This window comes from Panthera leo, chromosome B2 (genome assembly GCF_018350215.1).
Source record: "Panthera leo isolate Ple1 chromosome B2, P.leo_Ple1_pat1.1, whole genome shotgun sequence".
In the NCBI taxonomy this organism is placed as follows: Eukaryota; Metazoa; Chordata; class Mammalia; order Carnivora; family Felidae; genus Panthera; species Panthera leo.
In genome coordinates, this window is record NC_056683.1 from 134100129 (window position 1) to 134116940 (window position 16812).

The 16812-nt window shown below is 37.0% G+C and overlaps 1 protein-coding gene across 3 annotated transcripts in view; it reads right to left on the reverse strand.

Annotated features, from left to right (window-relative positions):
• Positions 1-371: 371 nt before the first annotated feature.
• The window catches only part of PPIL4 (peptidylprolyl isomerase like 4), a 37976-nt gene continuing 21535 nt past the window's right edge, over positions 372-16812 (reverse strand). For all 3 annotated transcript variants that reach the window (XM_042940053.1, XM_042940052.1, XM_042940054.1), the window contains exons 10-13: positions 16100-16211; positions 11673-11769; positions 7075-7222; positions 372-1336 (exon numbers count right to left, since the gene is read on the reverse strand). In XM_042940053.1, the coding sequence (XP_042795987.1) occupies positions 1085-1336; positions 7075-7222; positions 11673-11769; positions 16100-16211 (609 nt within the window). In that variant the 3' untranslated portion in view covers positions 372-1084. The remainder of the gene's footprint in view (positions 1337-7074; positions 7223-11672; positions 11770-16099; positions 16212-16812) is intronic.

Consider the following 16812-nt stretch of genomic DNA (forward strand, 5'->3'; position numbering starts at 1 on the left):
TGATGAAAAAACTACACCAAGCACATCATAATCAAATTTCTTAACAGCAGTGAGAAAACCTTAAAAGCAGCCAGAGGAAGAGAACAAGTTACATATATGAGAACAAATATAAGAATAATAGCAGTCTTCTTGCTGGAAAGCACAAGAAGATACCACTAAGCGTCCACTAAATTGACAAAATTGAAAAGTGGGAAACTAAGAAGTGCTGGAGAGAATGCGAAACAAAGGTAAGTCACATAACGCGCGTCGGGGTGTAAGCTGGTTCGGCCACTGTAGAATATAGCTTGGCATTATCTTGCAAAGACGAGGATTTCCATACTGTGTGAGCAAGCGATATCTCTCCTATATACAGAATGGTCACAGCGGCATTGTTTGCAATAGCAAAAACAAAAACACACAAACCAACCCCAAATGTCCACTAACAGAAGAATGGGTAAATTGTGGTCTATTGATACAACACTATAAAGCAATAAAAATGAATGACTCTCAAAATATACTAAGCTGAAAAAAGCAAGTCACAGAAGTAAACATACATTATGCTATTTATATAAAATTCAAAAACATACAAAACTTAACATTTTATTTGCGAATACATCCATATGTTGTAAAACTATAACAAGCGGGAGAAGGACAAATAGAAAATTCAGAATAATCATCACGTGAGGAGAGAACACACAGAGGGTTTCTAAAATGCAGGTGATACTCTATTTCTTGAGCTGGCTCATGGGTACACAAATATTTACTATTCTTTATACCTTATATATACACATCTGTGGATTTCTGTAGGTATGAAATACTTCATTTAAAAAAGAGAAGAGTGGAAAATGTGAAAGACTTGAAAAATGAAGACCACTATTTATGTATAACAATAAAATTAGTGTACAAAAGTATACAAAGAAAATGTTCAACTTTTTATTGTCTTTCTGTGCCCTATACAATCAGTATTAATCGAAAAGGGCCATAACCCTAGTGTGAAAAAAAAATAAGCAGAGTCTCTGATGCTTTGACACAATATCTGAGTACCTGGTGCTCCAAGTTAGACAACAGTAAATACATTAGCCACCCATGTCTGATTCTCTGTCTTTCATCTGTACTTGGATTTTTCTTTATCTTTGGATTTCCTGGGACTCCTGCTTCGGTCTCTCTTTTTACTCCGTTCTCTTTCATAGGGGTCTGTTTGGTATTTGGCTTTGTGACTGTTACTGTAGTGGCCGTCCCTTTCTCGAGATCGGCTACGACTTCGGTTTTGAGGTCGGTCTCTCTTTTCACTCTTTTGTTTCTCCCAACAGCTTTCCTCTTCTTCATAGTGACCAAACCCCATTTCCCTGTAGATATCCTGTCAAAGGAATGGAGAGACAGTTACAGGTGAATGAGTAGAAGAATCATCTTGTAGTCACTGTCAATTAATAAAACTCAGCAAGGAGCTATACCGGCTCAGACTGGAACACTACCACTAATGCCCAGAATCTTGTAAATCAGAAAGCAAAAATAATTCACAAAGAGACTTAACCATTTTTCTTATCGATCTCATTGCTTTGTATCTACTATTTCAGCTGAACTAAAGGATCAGATCCAAAACCAAGAATTGAAATCATCCAGCTGAAAACAGAACAAGTCTTTAGAGAAAATCGTGACACCAAGAACTCTGGTTGTGGCTGCTCACCTTTCTACCTCTCCCTTCTTCACTCCCAAGTGATCGGCAATGGAATTACTAAAATTCCCCTAAAAGCCCAACTTTTACCCCTAAAAGAAGAGATAGCCAGGAGAGGTTTTAGACAAGTCAGTCAGTCCAAAAGGAAAACAGATACTGCATACTTTGGTCTCATTATTTTTCAAGTGTTTATTTTATAACAGCTCCTCTCCAAATCTTCAAATAAATTTTCCTTGTTTACACTACACTGATGTATGTTTTTATTAAAAATCATTTATTTACATATATCCTTAAAATGAGCTAAGAAACAATGGAAAATTCCACTGCCCTTAAGACAGACAATAGAGTAGGTACATTAAATTCCATTCTTAGTAATTAACAGTAGTAATTTCCACACACAGAAGAGGGTTACTTAAAACAATTCTCTTTCTGCTTGTGTTCTACCCCTAATTAAAGTGAGTATCTCAGCAAGTAGCTGAAATCTAAAGAGACCAGAGCCGATGCTCTTTCAAGAGGTAAGTTCATAAAATCCAACTTCCTTAACAGATTTCTCTCAGAGGAAAGGCAAAATCCTAAGGATTGAGCTCCCAAGGGTGCCAACTCTATCACCACAGACATTATAGTCAAGATAAATATCAAGGTTTAAAATCTAGAGTGATGAATACCCATGGTTAAGGACTGGGTTGTAAGCAAAGATTCATAATTATTCCATACACTGTCCAGATACTGTACGTGACACCCGGCATGGAGATTGTCGTATGTGAAAACAGATCTAACATGATTGTTATAATCAGTGTTTGTGGAATACAACATTATAAACTGATTCATAATTTCCCACACAATCCCAATAGGTCTTGTCATTCTAAAAGAGTCCCCAAGGTAGAAGAATGACTATGTGGTTTAACCCTTTACCAACTGTTTTCTAGCAAAACATGACAGCCCCAGATCAAAGAATTTTTTGGTGCTTCCTGTAACATACACAAAATGTAAATACCTATGTACTATTCTGTCTGTACACTTAATTCTTGTATTGGCTGAGACAACCAACTTTTAAGATGGAGAGATCGCTTAGCTGATGCGTAACTCTTTAAAGTCCTCAGCAATTATACAAATAGGCAATTAAATGCTTTGAGTGTTTAAAATTACAGAGAAAGAGATAAAAGACTACACAGTACTTAATTTTTTGAAAAAATTGAGGAAGCTGAAAATGTGAAATGGGCAGAAGCCTTAAAACCTCTCCTACTTGGATGGAGTATTTTCAAAGATACACAAGCTTTGAAGTCAGGCAGCTCTCGGTTCAAATGGTCTCTGCCATTTAGGAGATGTGTCAAACAAATAATCTTGAGGTTAGATTTATCAGGGGAGGTTTCATAGAGAAGTTAGGACTGGAGATGAACCTCAAAGAGTGAGTGGGTTTGGCTGTGGATTGGCTGCAGGAAGGCTAATGCACAGAGTGGAAGTGAAAACCAAAGAGCAAGGAAGAAATCAGCACTGTGTGCATAAAAGAGAAACTTCAGGTGGCTGGGTGAAGTCATATTAGAACAGATCCTTTAAGTATGTATGTGCTAGCACAGTGCTAAGTGCTTTGGGGGCACAATATTACCCTCATTCTAGAAATAAAGAAATTGAGACTCAAGAGATCTATACAGGTTGGAGATTATTATTCAATTGAGCAGTAACTTGACATATAAAATTGAAAAGGGGGTGGTACAGAATAATGAAAAAAAACCTCATACCTGACTGAATCAAAATAATGTTAAAGTTCTAGCTCTCTGATTAAACTCAAAAGGCTCACAGGCCTGTGGGGTCAGGAACTTTATATCTAAAGTGAGAGAAATTAATTCGATGAGCTCTAAGTCTTTCCAGTACAGACTATAAAAAATTATATCATTTTATGGGTGCCTGGGTGGCTCAATCAGTTAAGCGCCCAACTTTGGCTCAGGTCATGATCTCATGGTTCCTGAGTTCGAGCCCTGCATCGGGCTCTCTGCTGTCAGTGCAGAGCCTGCTTTGGATCCTCTGCCCCCTGTCTCTCTGCCCCTCCCCTGCTCTCTCTCTCCAAAAATACATAAACATTGAAAAAAAAAATCTTAAGAAAACATTCTATCAATTTATACACTTAAGACATAAGGCAAAATGATTAAACTAGCATGTGGCTAAAAAGGAAAGAAAAAACACCATTAAAAAGTCCTATTTATTTATTTTTTTAAGTGGTCAATTTAAACCTTAACCTATCCAATGATTTCATGTAAAGCAGTCCAAAAAAAATCTAAACTAAGAGCCATGCTTGCTCAGGTCTTTAGGACTCAATCAAAGGTTTAGTTAAATCTAAATCACTAAAATAATACTAAATGATTAAAATGACAGTAAAAATAGAGTCCCAAATTATAAGAATAATAAACACCTTAAAAGCCACAGAGGACTGACAGCCAGAATGAATACTTCTCAGCAAGGCAAAACCCACAGCCGAGAACTCACTTCCTGGAACCCCAGTAAAGCCCAAACCTCAACAACATAGTAACCACCTTTGGAATAAAGACATGAGGTGAAAAAATTAAACAGAGAAGTTTTCGAATTCAGTAGTAAGTCTGTCACTCAACAAAAAACAAAGAACTTCAAGAAATAAGTTAAAACATTCTTAGGGAACTAGGCTTACCAAGCAAAATACCAATAAATAGGAAAATCTGAGCTATACCTGAAAATAATCTAGCACTGAAAATCCCCTTTAGTGATTATATTTTTGAGACTGAACTCAAAAGGATAAAGATCAGAATAATACAAAAAAAATCTGGCCCACTAAGATCTTAAATACAGATGCTATTACCTGGGAAAAAAAATAAGAGAAAATTAGTATAAGAAAAAATAAGAGAAAATTTGATTAGTATACTAAATCAAAGTACAAAATCAGGGGTGCCTGGGTGGCTCAGTCATTTAAGTGTCTGACCCTTGATTTCAGCTCGCGTCATGGTCTCACATTCGTGAGATAAAGCCCTGTGTTGTGCTCTGCACTGACAGTGTGGAGTCTGTTCTCTTCCCCCCTTTCTCTGCCCCTCCCACGCTCTCTGTCTCTAAATAAATAAATACACTTAAAAAAAAATAACCAAGTACAAAATACAAAAACATTTGCTTTAATATACTTTGAGGGGAGAAATAAAGTTAGGAGATTATTATTTAGAATTTAACAATTTTATTTTTTTAACTTTTTTTTTTTTTAACGTTTATTTATTTCTGAGACAGAGAGAGACAGAGCATGAATGGGGGAGGGTCAGAGAGAGAGGGAGACACAGGCTCCAGGCTCTGAACTGTCAGCACATAGCCCGACGCTGGGCTCGAACTCACGGACTGTGAGATCATGACCTGAGCCGAAGTCGGACGCTCAACCGACCGAGCCACCCAGGCACCCCGAATTTAACAATTTTATAATTACCAATGGACTTAAAATTATTTGAAAGATACTAACAACATTCCCCCCAAAAGTACTTGATGCCTTTTACTCCTTGCCAAAAAACAAAAGTATTTGCTATTATAAAGTTTTAAGTAATCAAAGAGAAGATAAAAACGATTTGCAAGAAGAGGAGGGAATCACAGACTTAATTAAAATGTGGCCAGCTTTTGGATTTTTTGGACCTCTGATGATTTCAAATACACCAAAGTATATCTCAGGCCTGATTTCACTGATTCCAGATTCCATGTACAGGTGCAAGATGAGAAACTGCAGCTAAAAGGAACACATGGTGAGTGTGGTGGTAGGAGGAAGCAGGGGTAGAGACCGAGGGGTTTTAGCGGCAAATCTGCTAAATATTCACAGAGACGGGACGCAGCCACCATTTTAAAAGATTGGGGTGGTCTTAGGCTAAACTGATAGGGTAGAGACATTAGTAAGAAGAGGCAGATGTTCCATTAGGTCACACTGGATTATTATACTAGGGGACAAACTATATTAGCATAGCAATAGAATTTAGGAGAGGAAACGGCCAGGAATATATTCCAGATAAGAGCAGCAGCAGAGTGGTTAGGAGTACACGTCCAGATTTACACTGCGCTTCTCTTACTTATCAGTGGTACAAAACCAGGCAAGCCGCTTAACCTCTCCAGTTTTCACTTTCTCTGCTGTGAGATGGGGAAAATCGCATCCACCGCACACCGTAAGCACACAAGATGTTAGCTATTACGGATTCACGTGCCTATTATTTGGAGGATTGAGTAACTGAGTGAAGGTGTAACTTGAAAAATGAGGGCAGGTCATGAATGATGGCCATCTTTAAACAGCAGAAAGGCTATGGAAAAAGATACACAAGATAATAGCAAGAAGTAGGAACATATGCTATCTAGAATACAGGAAACTAAGAATATATGTAAAATATGTGTCTGCTGAAATTTTTAAAAAATGAAGAACAACCCATGAAGCACATTAAATGGTTACCTTGGGGGCAGAAGGGGACAGGGGACAGGGAAGGGGACAGGTTCTCCGTTTGTACCACTTTATAGATTTTACTTTGGAACCATACAAGTGATTTTTAAAACTAAAAAACAAACAAAAAAAATTTAAGCAATCCCTAAACATCGAAAAGAAACAAACTGAAATATCAATCTAGTTAATGGCCTTACCACAGAAACTATTCCAAGTGATTTAAAACACACTAATTTGACTGTAACAGTAAAAGTAATAATACCCAGTGTAGAAAATGTGTGCACCCATGTTTTCCTTCCCTTAATCTCAACAACATACCTATAAGGTAAATATAATCTCAATTTCACAGAGGAGGAAACTGTAGCTCAGAAAGCTCACTAACTTGTGGAGGCCACATCAACGAACAGCCGTGCCGAAATGTACACCTAGTTTTTCCGAAGCCAATCCCTTACTTTGCCAACCATACACATCTCTCCTCTGCATTTCTGCTTGACCTTCTTACCATCTTGAATTTTCTCCCTTCTCACCTTTGCCTACTAAAATCTCTGCATCAACCAGGGCCTGGCTGAGAAGTCCTCACGTGGTTAATTATGAGTGCTGTTTTTATTTCAGATACACAATATAGAAACGCATAAATGTTCCACGGGCCTGAAAACCTCAACAGCTATCGGTACTATACGTAACACTTGGTAATAAATGAAAATGATAAATGAGCACTTTTTCAGCATAACCACACTGATGGGAATTAGTGTCCACATGTATGGAAATCACACTTGTTTTGCAATATGGAACTAAATGATATACTAAGCTACTTTGAAAACAATCTTTTATCATTTGTGATATATGTTCTTGACAATTAAAGTTCATTAACCCCAATGAAACCATTGGGGTTAGAACATACGCACCCTGTCCAGATCTATATGCTTAGTCCCTAACTTACGTCGCTAAGATGTCATGTACAGAGGGATAAAATGGTTACCCCCCTGCAGCTAAGGCCGGACACTCGAAGTACCTGATTAGTATTTTTGATCGGCATATAGTCCTCATCTTCTTTTTCTTCAGAGCAGTGACGAGTTTTCTTCTTGTGTTTCTTACTTGTGTGGGAGTGACTTGATTTCGGATCCTCTGCTTGCTCATCTAGTACAAGATCGTATTTCGCACTGCAGCAGCTAGTTAAGGACAGATGTGAGAACTGACGCTGATAATACATCAAAACATAAGAATCTGGTAAACAAAGGAGGCCATGAGGCTAAAGGTAACTTTTTAAAGCAAAAAGCAGCTCACAAGCATAGAGTTTATTTCTAATACAAAACTAACTCCTATTTTCTTTCATTACATAGTCAGGGAAAATGGAAAGAACCCTGACCTTAAATAAGCAATTAACAATCGGCAAGTAGGTGGGCAAAAAACATGTGTCCACAAATAAAATATAAGTAGCAAAAAATAAGGAAACCTATTTGTCAATAATGAAAAAACTTAGAAAAGGAGGCACATGTTTCATTGGAAAAAAAAAGAAGGTATTACAAACCCCAATGGCAGAGGAGCTACATAAGACAAAAGGTACATTCAGGAGACTCTTCCTTTGAAGTACTAATTAGTTCAACCCTATAGGAGGAAATTTAGCAATGCAGAGCAACAACTACCATATTTTATTTTATTTTATTATTATTTAATGTCTATTTATTTTAGAGAGAGAGAAAGGGTATGACCAGGGGAGGGGCAGAGAGAGAGGGAGACACAGAATCTGAAGCAGGCTCCAGGCTCAGAGCGCTCAGCACAGAGCCCGATGCGGGGCTCAAACCCACAAACTGTGAGATCATGACTGGAGCTTAACCGGATGCTTCACCGACTGAACCACGCTGGCACCCACAACTACCATATTTAAATTACAGTAAGAATTTATAAAAAATTAAAATAAGTTAAATGAACAAAGACATATATAATGATTATTTTTAATAACAAACTGACAGCAACATAAAGCACAGTAATGAAGATAGTCTTCAATATATTGTAGAACTTCAACATGATGGATTATTGCAAAGAAAGCTACTAGCAATGATAAATGAATGCAATGAAAAAACCTGGAAAGGTGTTTATGAAAAATTAAAAGTGAAAAGAGATTGAAATACTGTCTATACCATATGGTAATCGTTAACTTTACAAAGCATAAAAGATGAAGACTTGAAAGGAACGAGAAAAAGCATCATTTTTCTAGGTGGTAAACTGCGAGTGAATCTTTTTTCTTTTTTTTAGTTGAAGTGTGGTTGACATACAATATTGTATTAGTTTCGGGTGTACAACATGGTGATTCAATATTTATATACATGAATGAATCTTGTTTTAATTTCACATAAACATGTTATAAAAATTATGATAATGTATTTTAATACAGAGGTAAGTATTTTTTTCTAATGTACTATTACATCTTAGAATAAGAGAAAATGTAAAACTATTACAACCTCTATTGAAAATAACCTCAAATTCTAATAGAATTTGAAGAAGGCTAACAAGTGTCAGAATAGTGGTTTAAAAAAAAAAAACTCTTCTGAAGAAGGCCCGCATGCAGAGCAATTTTAGTGGCAGGTGGGACTAGAGTAAATCGCAGACACACTTCCCTCAGGACTCGAGTTCCAGGTCTGCCCTCACGCTGCCGCAGCTCTGCGCTTTCCTCAGGGACGTCTCACTTCTACAGAAGATGGAACAGGAAAACGCTGCACCCTCTGGGTTTCACAAGATGGCTGCGATGGCTAATCAGCCTGCACCATCCACTACGTCACTCCATCATCTCTAACTTCTTTGCTCCCTTATAGTAGGTCACAGTTTCCAGAGTAGCTTCTGGAGCCTCTCTTTTTTCAGGTACAAATTTGGTAGCCCTTGCCCAGCATTTCACCTTACTGTGTTGCTTTACACATGCCGCTCCCTCTGTCCAAAATGCTTTAAGCAGCGGTTTTCAAACTGCTGACTGTAACCTGTCAATGGGGAGCAAAATCCACTTAGTGGGTCACGGCCAGCACTTTGTAATAACGTAGAACAGAAAAGAGTATACGGAGCCTCGGAAAAATACCAGTGCGTTTGTTTCAATTATGTGTGCGCGTGAATGGCTATCCTTGGATTGTGGTGGGTCCAGATATAAACCGTATTTCTGAAATGATGGATCAAGTTAGAGAAAACAGCATCCCACCTTAGCCCTCCTCTCCTCACATTCAAGTTGCAGCTTTTGTCATTTCTCTTAGTGTTACCCGAGGGTGTTCCCTGACTCCTTGCCTCTACAAGCCCCATATCCCACAAATGCACTTCTTAACAACACTACAGACATATTTATATTTGATCCACGGTAATTATTTAAGGTGTGTTCATCCCCCCTCTCCAACAATAAAACGTAAGGTTCTATAAGGGCAGGGGCTATGTTTTATTGCTTAGTATACATCAGATGCCAAGTAAGTATCTGTAGATTATTTATTATACCCCCAGACGTGACATTTGTCACATCTCTTTTCCCTTGCTTAGCTACTATCTTCTGCTCACTACTATAGTCAACACTTGTAGATGCCAAATCTTTCCAGTTAAACACAAATTTGAGATCTCCCGTCTTCTTTTCCACAGTTACTTCCCGAGATCTACCCTAAGTTAAACTTGCCTTTCCTTTTGTTCTATTTTTTAATCTTCTTAGTAGTAGTGTAATTTACAGCAATTTCTTTTTTTTCAAGATCCATTAAAGTGTATCTCCACCATGACTTTGTAACTTAAAACTTACTATAAAAAAAACTTACCAGATTATTACATTGTCCTCTAAATCTCCTTTCCTTGCCATAGTAACAAAGTAACATATAATATAGAATGAGGACAATATATCTCTTAGTTATACTTTTTGTTTTTTATCTCTTACATATTATAAACACATGTTCTACCAATCTAATATTTTACCTGAGATTATAAATGCCTTGCTGAAGTGAAATCTATCAACTACCAACAACATAAAGACCACCGTATTTGGTCAGACTCAAGAATTTCCTTTTTCTTGTTCAATATCCTGTTTGAGAATGATTAACAACGGTTTACATCAGGACATGTCTGTCTTCTCCATCCATTTCAAAAGACTGAAGGCAAGCATTTTTCAATACTAGTCAAATGTGGTTGTTTAAATTAATTAAAATTCAACAAACTTTACAGTTCCTCAGTCCATTTCACATGCTCAAAAAACCACATGTGGTTACTAGCCATACTGGATGGTGGAGATATTTTCTAGCACTGTAGAAAATTCTACTGGAGAGCACTGGGCTACAGATTTATTCTCAAACATACCTGGTTTCCTTTCTTAACTTTCAGTAATCTATCATCTTAAATTTAAAACATTTTAATACTACATATTCTTTCTTTGCAGCCTGACCTACTTACCTCTGTGAGGGAAAGACACCTCCCTGTACTTTATACTCTATGCCTATACTTCCTTTTATTTGTCCCACCCACTTCCCTTCTTCCAGCTGCAGTTACTAGTAAGTCTAAATTTAATTTCAAAGATTTGTTAAATAAATCTCAAGTGTATTCCATCCACACCTTTTATAATTTTAATATTTCAATCATATCTCCTCTAATGTTCACCTTTTTAGACTGGAACTTAGCTTACTGTTTGCTGTGTATGCATGTGAAAGCCTCTCCTCATGTTGATTATGTCAGGGTATTTCAGCTTTATCCAGCTGTTACACCTTACAATGTTTCATGTATTGTAGACAGTCAACACATTTTTTTAAATGAGTATATAACAAGTCAACCTGATATTCATCTTTCTTTGATGAATACTTGGAAAGGAAATGTCTAAGGCAGTGTGGGAAAAGAGAATCCCTAAATTACTAACAGAAATTAGGAAACAAAGAAACCATTTACCAGAAAGAATCACAAAAGAAATAACTTTTGCAATGTGTAGAGTGATAGATTTATAATGAGAATATCAATGAAAAAATTGAAATGACATAATGTAAGCAGTATGTCTCTGATTTTTTTCTCAACCTAAAACCTCAAAAAACTTAAATTAAATGGTCAAGTCAATGAATTTCTTTTTAATCCTATAAAAATCAACTCTTGCTTACAGTATGAGCCAAATAAATATTTGTTGCTAGACTGACAATGTACTAAGCAGAAAGAAGCAACCTAATCATATAAAATAACAAAAGGATTTTGTTAATCTACACATTTACCATCTCCAAAGAAGTTAAACATTACAAGGAAGGTTAACACCAAGAATTTAGCTAAACTATATGAAGAAAATTTCTGACTATGGGGAACTGAAAACATTACAATTATATACAGAAAATACAAATCTTACCTGAAGATTTCAGAATAAGTGTTAACCTTAACCTAAGAGTAAGGAGGGAAAAGAATTAGGCTAAAGATCTCTTTGAACTGTAAACTCCATAAAATAGAGAAAGTACCAAAAAGGGAAAAGTATATGTAAGATGGTGAAAAAATATTAACAATAAACTAAATGATGTCTTCACAAACCATCTGGATTCAGGAACCTTGTCTTCTACAGACTTTATGACTTATAACATATCACATAGTACTCTACACAGAGTGGATGGTCTACATCCACCAATTGGTTCTTGTGAAGGATACTCCTGCTTGGGCTTTACTTTATCTTTCAAAACTAAATTAGATGGTTTATCCTGTTCCTTTTCATACTCCTTGAAATCACTCTTGGTGTATTTCCCACCTATTTATTAAAAAAAAAAAAAAGAAAAAAAGAATTTAGTAAGAAAACTCACCTAATTTATCAAAGAACAAAAATTATTTTATAAGAGGTATAACATGAGCTATTTTATAAGTAGCATATATACTGAGGAACAGAAAACGAATGAAGATTAGTAATTCATTCTCCATTACCGTTTTTAAATGAAATCTGATACCTATTTTGCTAGGTAGCCCTATGCTGCCACCTAACAATTTATGAGAGTATTACAACATCAAACTTTCAATCCTAAATTACACAATGAATACTTTCACTGGGAAATAATGCGGTGTTTAAGGAGAACCATTGAGTCCATAAGAAAATTAGGTCCAAAGGAAATTGATGGCTTGAGACTGGAGTCTGAGATCTGAGAGACTTATCTTGGAAGAAGTAAGGCTTTAAAGATCTCTGATCTGTCAAAAGAGACAGACTAAAATCTCAACAGAGCACCAAGCAGATAGGGCACAGTAGGATCCACACAGAAATTCACTAAAGGGTGTGAGAGGGGAGGGTTGGCAAGAACACCAAAGACAAACTGTGTCTGCTTTCAAGTTCTTGCTCAAGAGCACCTTTATTCCTCCCGAGTGCCAAAAATGAAATCAACAATCCCTTCAGAAAAATAGGACCTACCGTTCTATCTTGACTGGCCTTCAGTGGCAGGGCAGGGAAAGAGCATCATCCTCTGCAGCCCCTTGACTCCCAAGCCTACTCTCCTACCAGATGGAGATTCAGTCCTAGACCTGCTGACCAACCTGCCTTTCCTATCCCCTCAACTACCATGACGAAGTGCTTCTAGTGGGAGGGCTTTGTACACAAGGGCCAAGACTGAACATACAAGTAAAGCAAACTGCAGGTACACAGAGAGGTGTTTTGATTGGGAATCCTACATACAACCTACCATCAGGTTCTTTAAACAAAGGGGAAAATAGGAATAAAAGAAGTAGGTAAGCATCAAAAACAAAATGAATCTACCTGGTAATTCCAGAGACTCTTGAAACAAAAATGGCCAGTAAACAACATTTCACAGTATTTCACGTGAACATGAAATAGACAACAGCACACATTACAACACTGATAACTACAACGAACAGGTACCATTTCATCACTGACAAAAGATTCTGTGCTTGTCAGGAGTTTCACTATGGATGAGGCAGTTACGGTATAATGGAAAGAGCAATGGATTAAAGTGAAAAGTTCTGTGGTCAAATCCTGACTCTAGTGGAAGGTCCTAGGTTAGCCACTTCTTTGAAACTCATTTATATTCCTTTCATTCGTAAGCTGAAAATAATACCTACATTTCACAGAGCTATAAGACAAAGTACTTAGCACTGTGAATGGTATAGAGTATATATTCAATTTATTAAATACGAATCCATAATACATAAAACTATCTCAAAATTAACTACAGTTAACAAATAAACATGTTTATGATGGCATGTGAAGCTAAAGCATCTGTCTCCCTTTTCACTCACATGTGGATCTTGAGAAATTTAACAAAGACCATGGGGGAAGGGAAGGGGAAAAACAGTTACAGTTACAAAAAATAAACCACAAAAAAAATAAAAAATAAAAAATAAATAATAAAGCATCTGTCTCCTATATGACATTTTATTTTATTTTTTGAAGAGTTTATTTTAGGGGTGCCTGGGTGGCTCAGTCAGTTAAGCATCCGACTTCAGCTCTGGTCATGATCTCATGGGTTTTAAGTTCAAGCTCTGCATCAGGCTCTGTACCGACAGCTCAGAGCCTGGAGCCTGCTTCAGATTCTGTATCTCCCTCTCTCTCTCTGCACCTCCCTGCTTGCTCTCTCTCTCTCTCTCTCTCAAAAATAAGAAAATATTAAAAAAGAAAAGGATTTTATTTTAAATAATCTGTACACCCAATGTGGGGCTTGAACTCATGACCCCAAAATCAAGAGTTGCATGTTCTACCAAGGAGCCAGCCAGGAGCCCTCCTCTATAACATTTTATTTTATTTTTATTTTTTTATTTCATTTCATTTCATTTCATTTCATTTCATTTCATTTTATTTTATTTTAAGTTTTTAAGGTTTATTTATTTATTTTGAGAGATAGAACAAGCAAGCAGGGGAGGGGCAGAGAGAGAAAACCCAAGCAGGCTCTACACGGTCAGCACAGAGCTTGATGCCAGGGTTGAACTCACAAACCGGGAGATCATGACCTGAGCCGAAACCAAGAGTGGGACATTTAACTGACTGAGCCACCCAGGTGCCCCTTAGAGAGGACTTTAAAGTGAACTTATTTTTTTCTAAAATGTTACATAGGAAGGGCATCTGGGTGGCTCAGCTGGTTAAGCAACTGACTTTTGGTTTCAGCTCAGGTCATGATCTCACGCCTTCGTGGGCTCAAGCTCCACATCAGGCTCTGCGCTGGCAGTACAGAGCCTTCTTCAGATTCTCGCTCTCTCCCTGCCCTTCCCCCACTTGCACTGTCTCTGTCTCTCAAAATAAATAAATAAAGTTAAAAAAAAAAGTCCTCTGTAAATAAACTACATTGAAACCACTTAGGAAGGCAGTATCATTTTTTCAGTGGGTGGATATGTTAGGAAAAGAATCGAGAGGAAAAAAAAACAAAAACTAAATTAAATCCTATTTATATCATCAGTTTATGTGACTCTCAATAAATCACTTCACAAGATTGTGCTTCAAGTTCTTTCTCTGTGGTGAGGAACTGTAATTATACTGGTTTCACACATGCCCCAAATGCTAAAATTAAATTAGCTCTTTGGGGAAAAAGCCCCACAGAAGAGCTACTTCTGCACCAGAACTAGAGTGCATTAGGCCAGTGCATTAGCACCACTGGACCAGAACTAGAGTGCATTAGGCCAACAGCTCCTCTATAGTTCTTGAATACACTTATTTGATTCTTTTGTTTACAAAGCTGCAATTACTACATGTGAAAAACACACCACCTTAGTGCGTTTAGTTTTCGCGAGTCACTGAAAACAGAGAGCGGTGTGAAAATCTAGTCATGCAATCCAGCACGACAGTTTCATGGGAGAAACCAACACTATAGGGAACCCTGACCCGTCACCGTCTCCCACCACGGAGAACACAGCTTCCAGCGGGCCTTCCTCACCTACTTTGGACATTGATCATTTCTTTTTCTGAACTCCCACAAGGTACCATGACCTACCAAACAAACGAGCACATCACTCTCAAGTAGTGTTCTTTCTTATTTGGGGAAAAAAAAAAAAAAAAGAATTCATAAAAATCATGGGAAAGAAAGAAAAGTTTTATAGAAAAAGAAAGTAATCCTGGAATTCCTAGTAAAATTTAGCATGATGTGGTGAATAACTGTCAAAGTAAAATCTTCTAAAAATACTGCATCAAAAATCAAAAACTTACATTATTTTAGCATACAGACATTCAATCTTAAGTTTGACATGCTACTACCAGAAATTCAGTTGACATGTATATATGCGTATGTGGACAATGTCATATGCACAGGGACAGTAAAACAGAAGAACAAAAGATTAGAAACTTCACTGTCCATTAATAGAACTAGTCCAATAAATTATGATATATACATTCAATAGAAAACTGCAGCTGCTGAGACTGTCACTTTTATACACTAACATGAATTGCTCTCTTAGATGTATTATTAAATGAAAAATGCAAGATATGAAGGCAGTATGTATAGCCTGCATCCATTTGTCTTATCCTTTTCTAAAGTTGAAAATAATACATATAAAATATATATACTTCCTTTTTTAAAGTAGAAACCTATAAATATACATAAAATATATACGGGGAAAAAACACATTGAGAGAAAATTCTCAACATAAAATAAACACATATGCATGTCTATTCAAAGAATGTATGCGGAAAATAAAGAAACAGGTGAGAGTGGTTACCTGTTGGAAGGGAAATGGGGTAGATGAGGTGCAGAAGTGGGAGAGTTTTTTACACCACCTTTCATGGACCTTTCCAACTTTGCACCATATGACAATGAAAACAAAAAAAAACCTGTTTTGCATCTAAAAGAACCAAGCCACCACAACCATCATTTTGCAAATATCTGCAATGGTTTAAATGGGTTAAAAGTAATTTATAATACAGTCAAAGCCAGTAAATATGTTCATCATCAGCTTAAAATACACATACACACATACATACACTCCCCTTTATCTTAGATTCTCGATAGCAGCTACGTGAAACCATAAATGGCAGAAGTTACATCAATGAACATTTCTCCTAATGAGCAGCACTAAGTCAAAGGAGATATACGCGCAAGCACGCTCACACGCACAAGCAGGCACGCTGAACAGAAACAAAGGAAGATGAACCAACATACCTTTTCCTTTCCATTTAACCTTTGCAACAGACTGGCTAAAATCCACATGTATTCTTCTGTCATCTATAAGTACATTGTCCATTTTGAAGAATGCTTTCTCACAATCTTCTTCCTGACAGTAATTATAAAAACTCAAGCATAAATCTTTATGGAAAAGATTTCTGCAGCTTCAACAAATACTAAAAATACAAAAGTTTGTTTTTACCCAAACTAACATTTGCAAGCTTATTACACGCGAAATGCCGTTAAATGTTTTGTGCCTGTGACCCCAGTTAACTCTGGTAACAAGTGTATGAGGAACTACTACCTGCTATCATCTCCATTTTCTCAAAGAGAAAACATCAGTTTAGAAAGGCGTAGAAGTTGCCAAAGGTCAGCTGGCAACTGAGAGCCAGGACGTGAGCTGAGGCAGTCTGACTGTAGTGGACATACATATACCTACAAATTGTGTTCCCCAAGTCCATAACCCCTTCTACTCAAAACCCAAAAATATCCTGAAAGTTCAAAGTTGTTTTTATCAATTTGGTGTTAAAATCCATTTGACACCAAAACAGTCTCCTAACAGGAGACTATGGACTTAATTTATTCCACTTGGTATGAATATGCATTCATTTCTGTCCAGAAATTGTGATTGATTATGGAGTGCTGACCCAGAGGAGTATGACACAGTCCACAGGTGTGTGTACACACACACGTACACAATTACCTAAGTT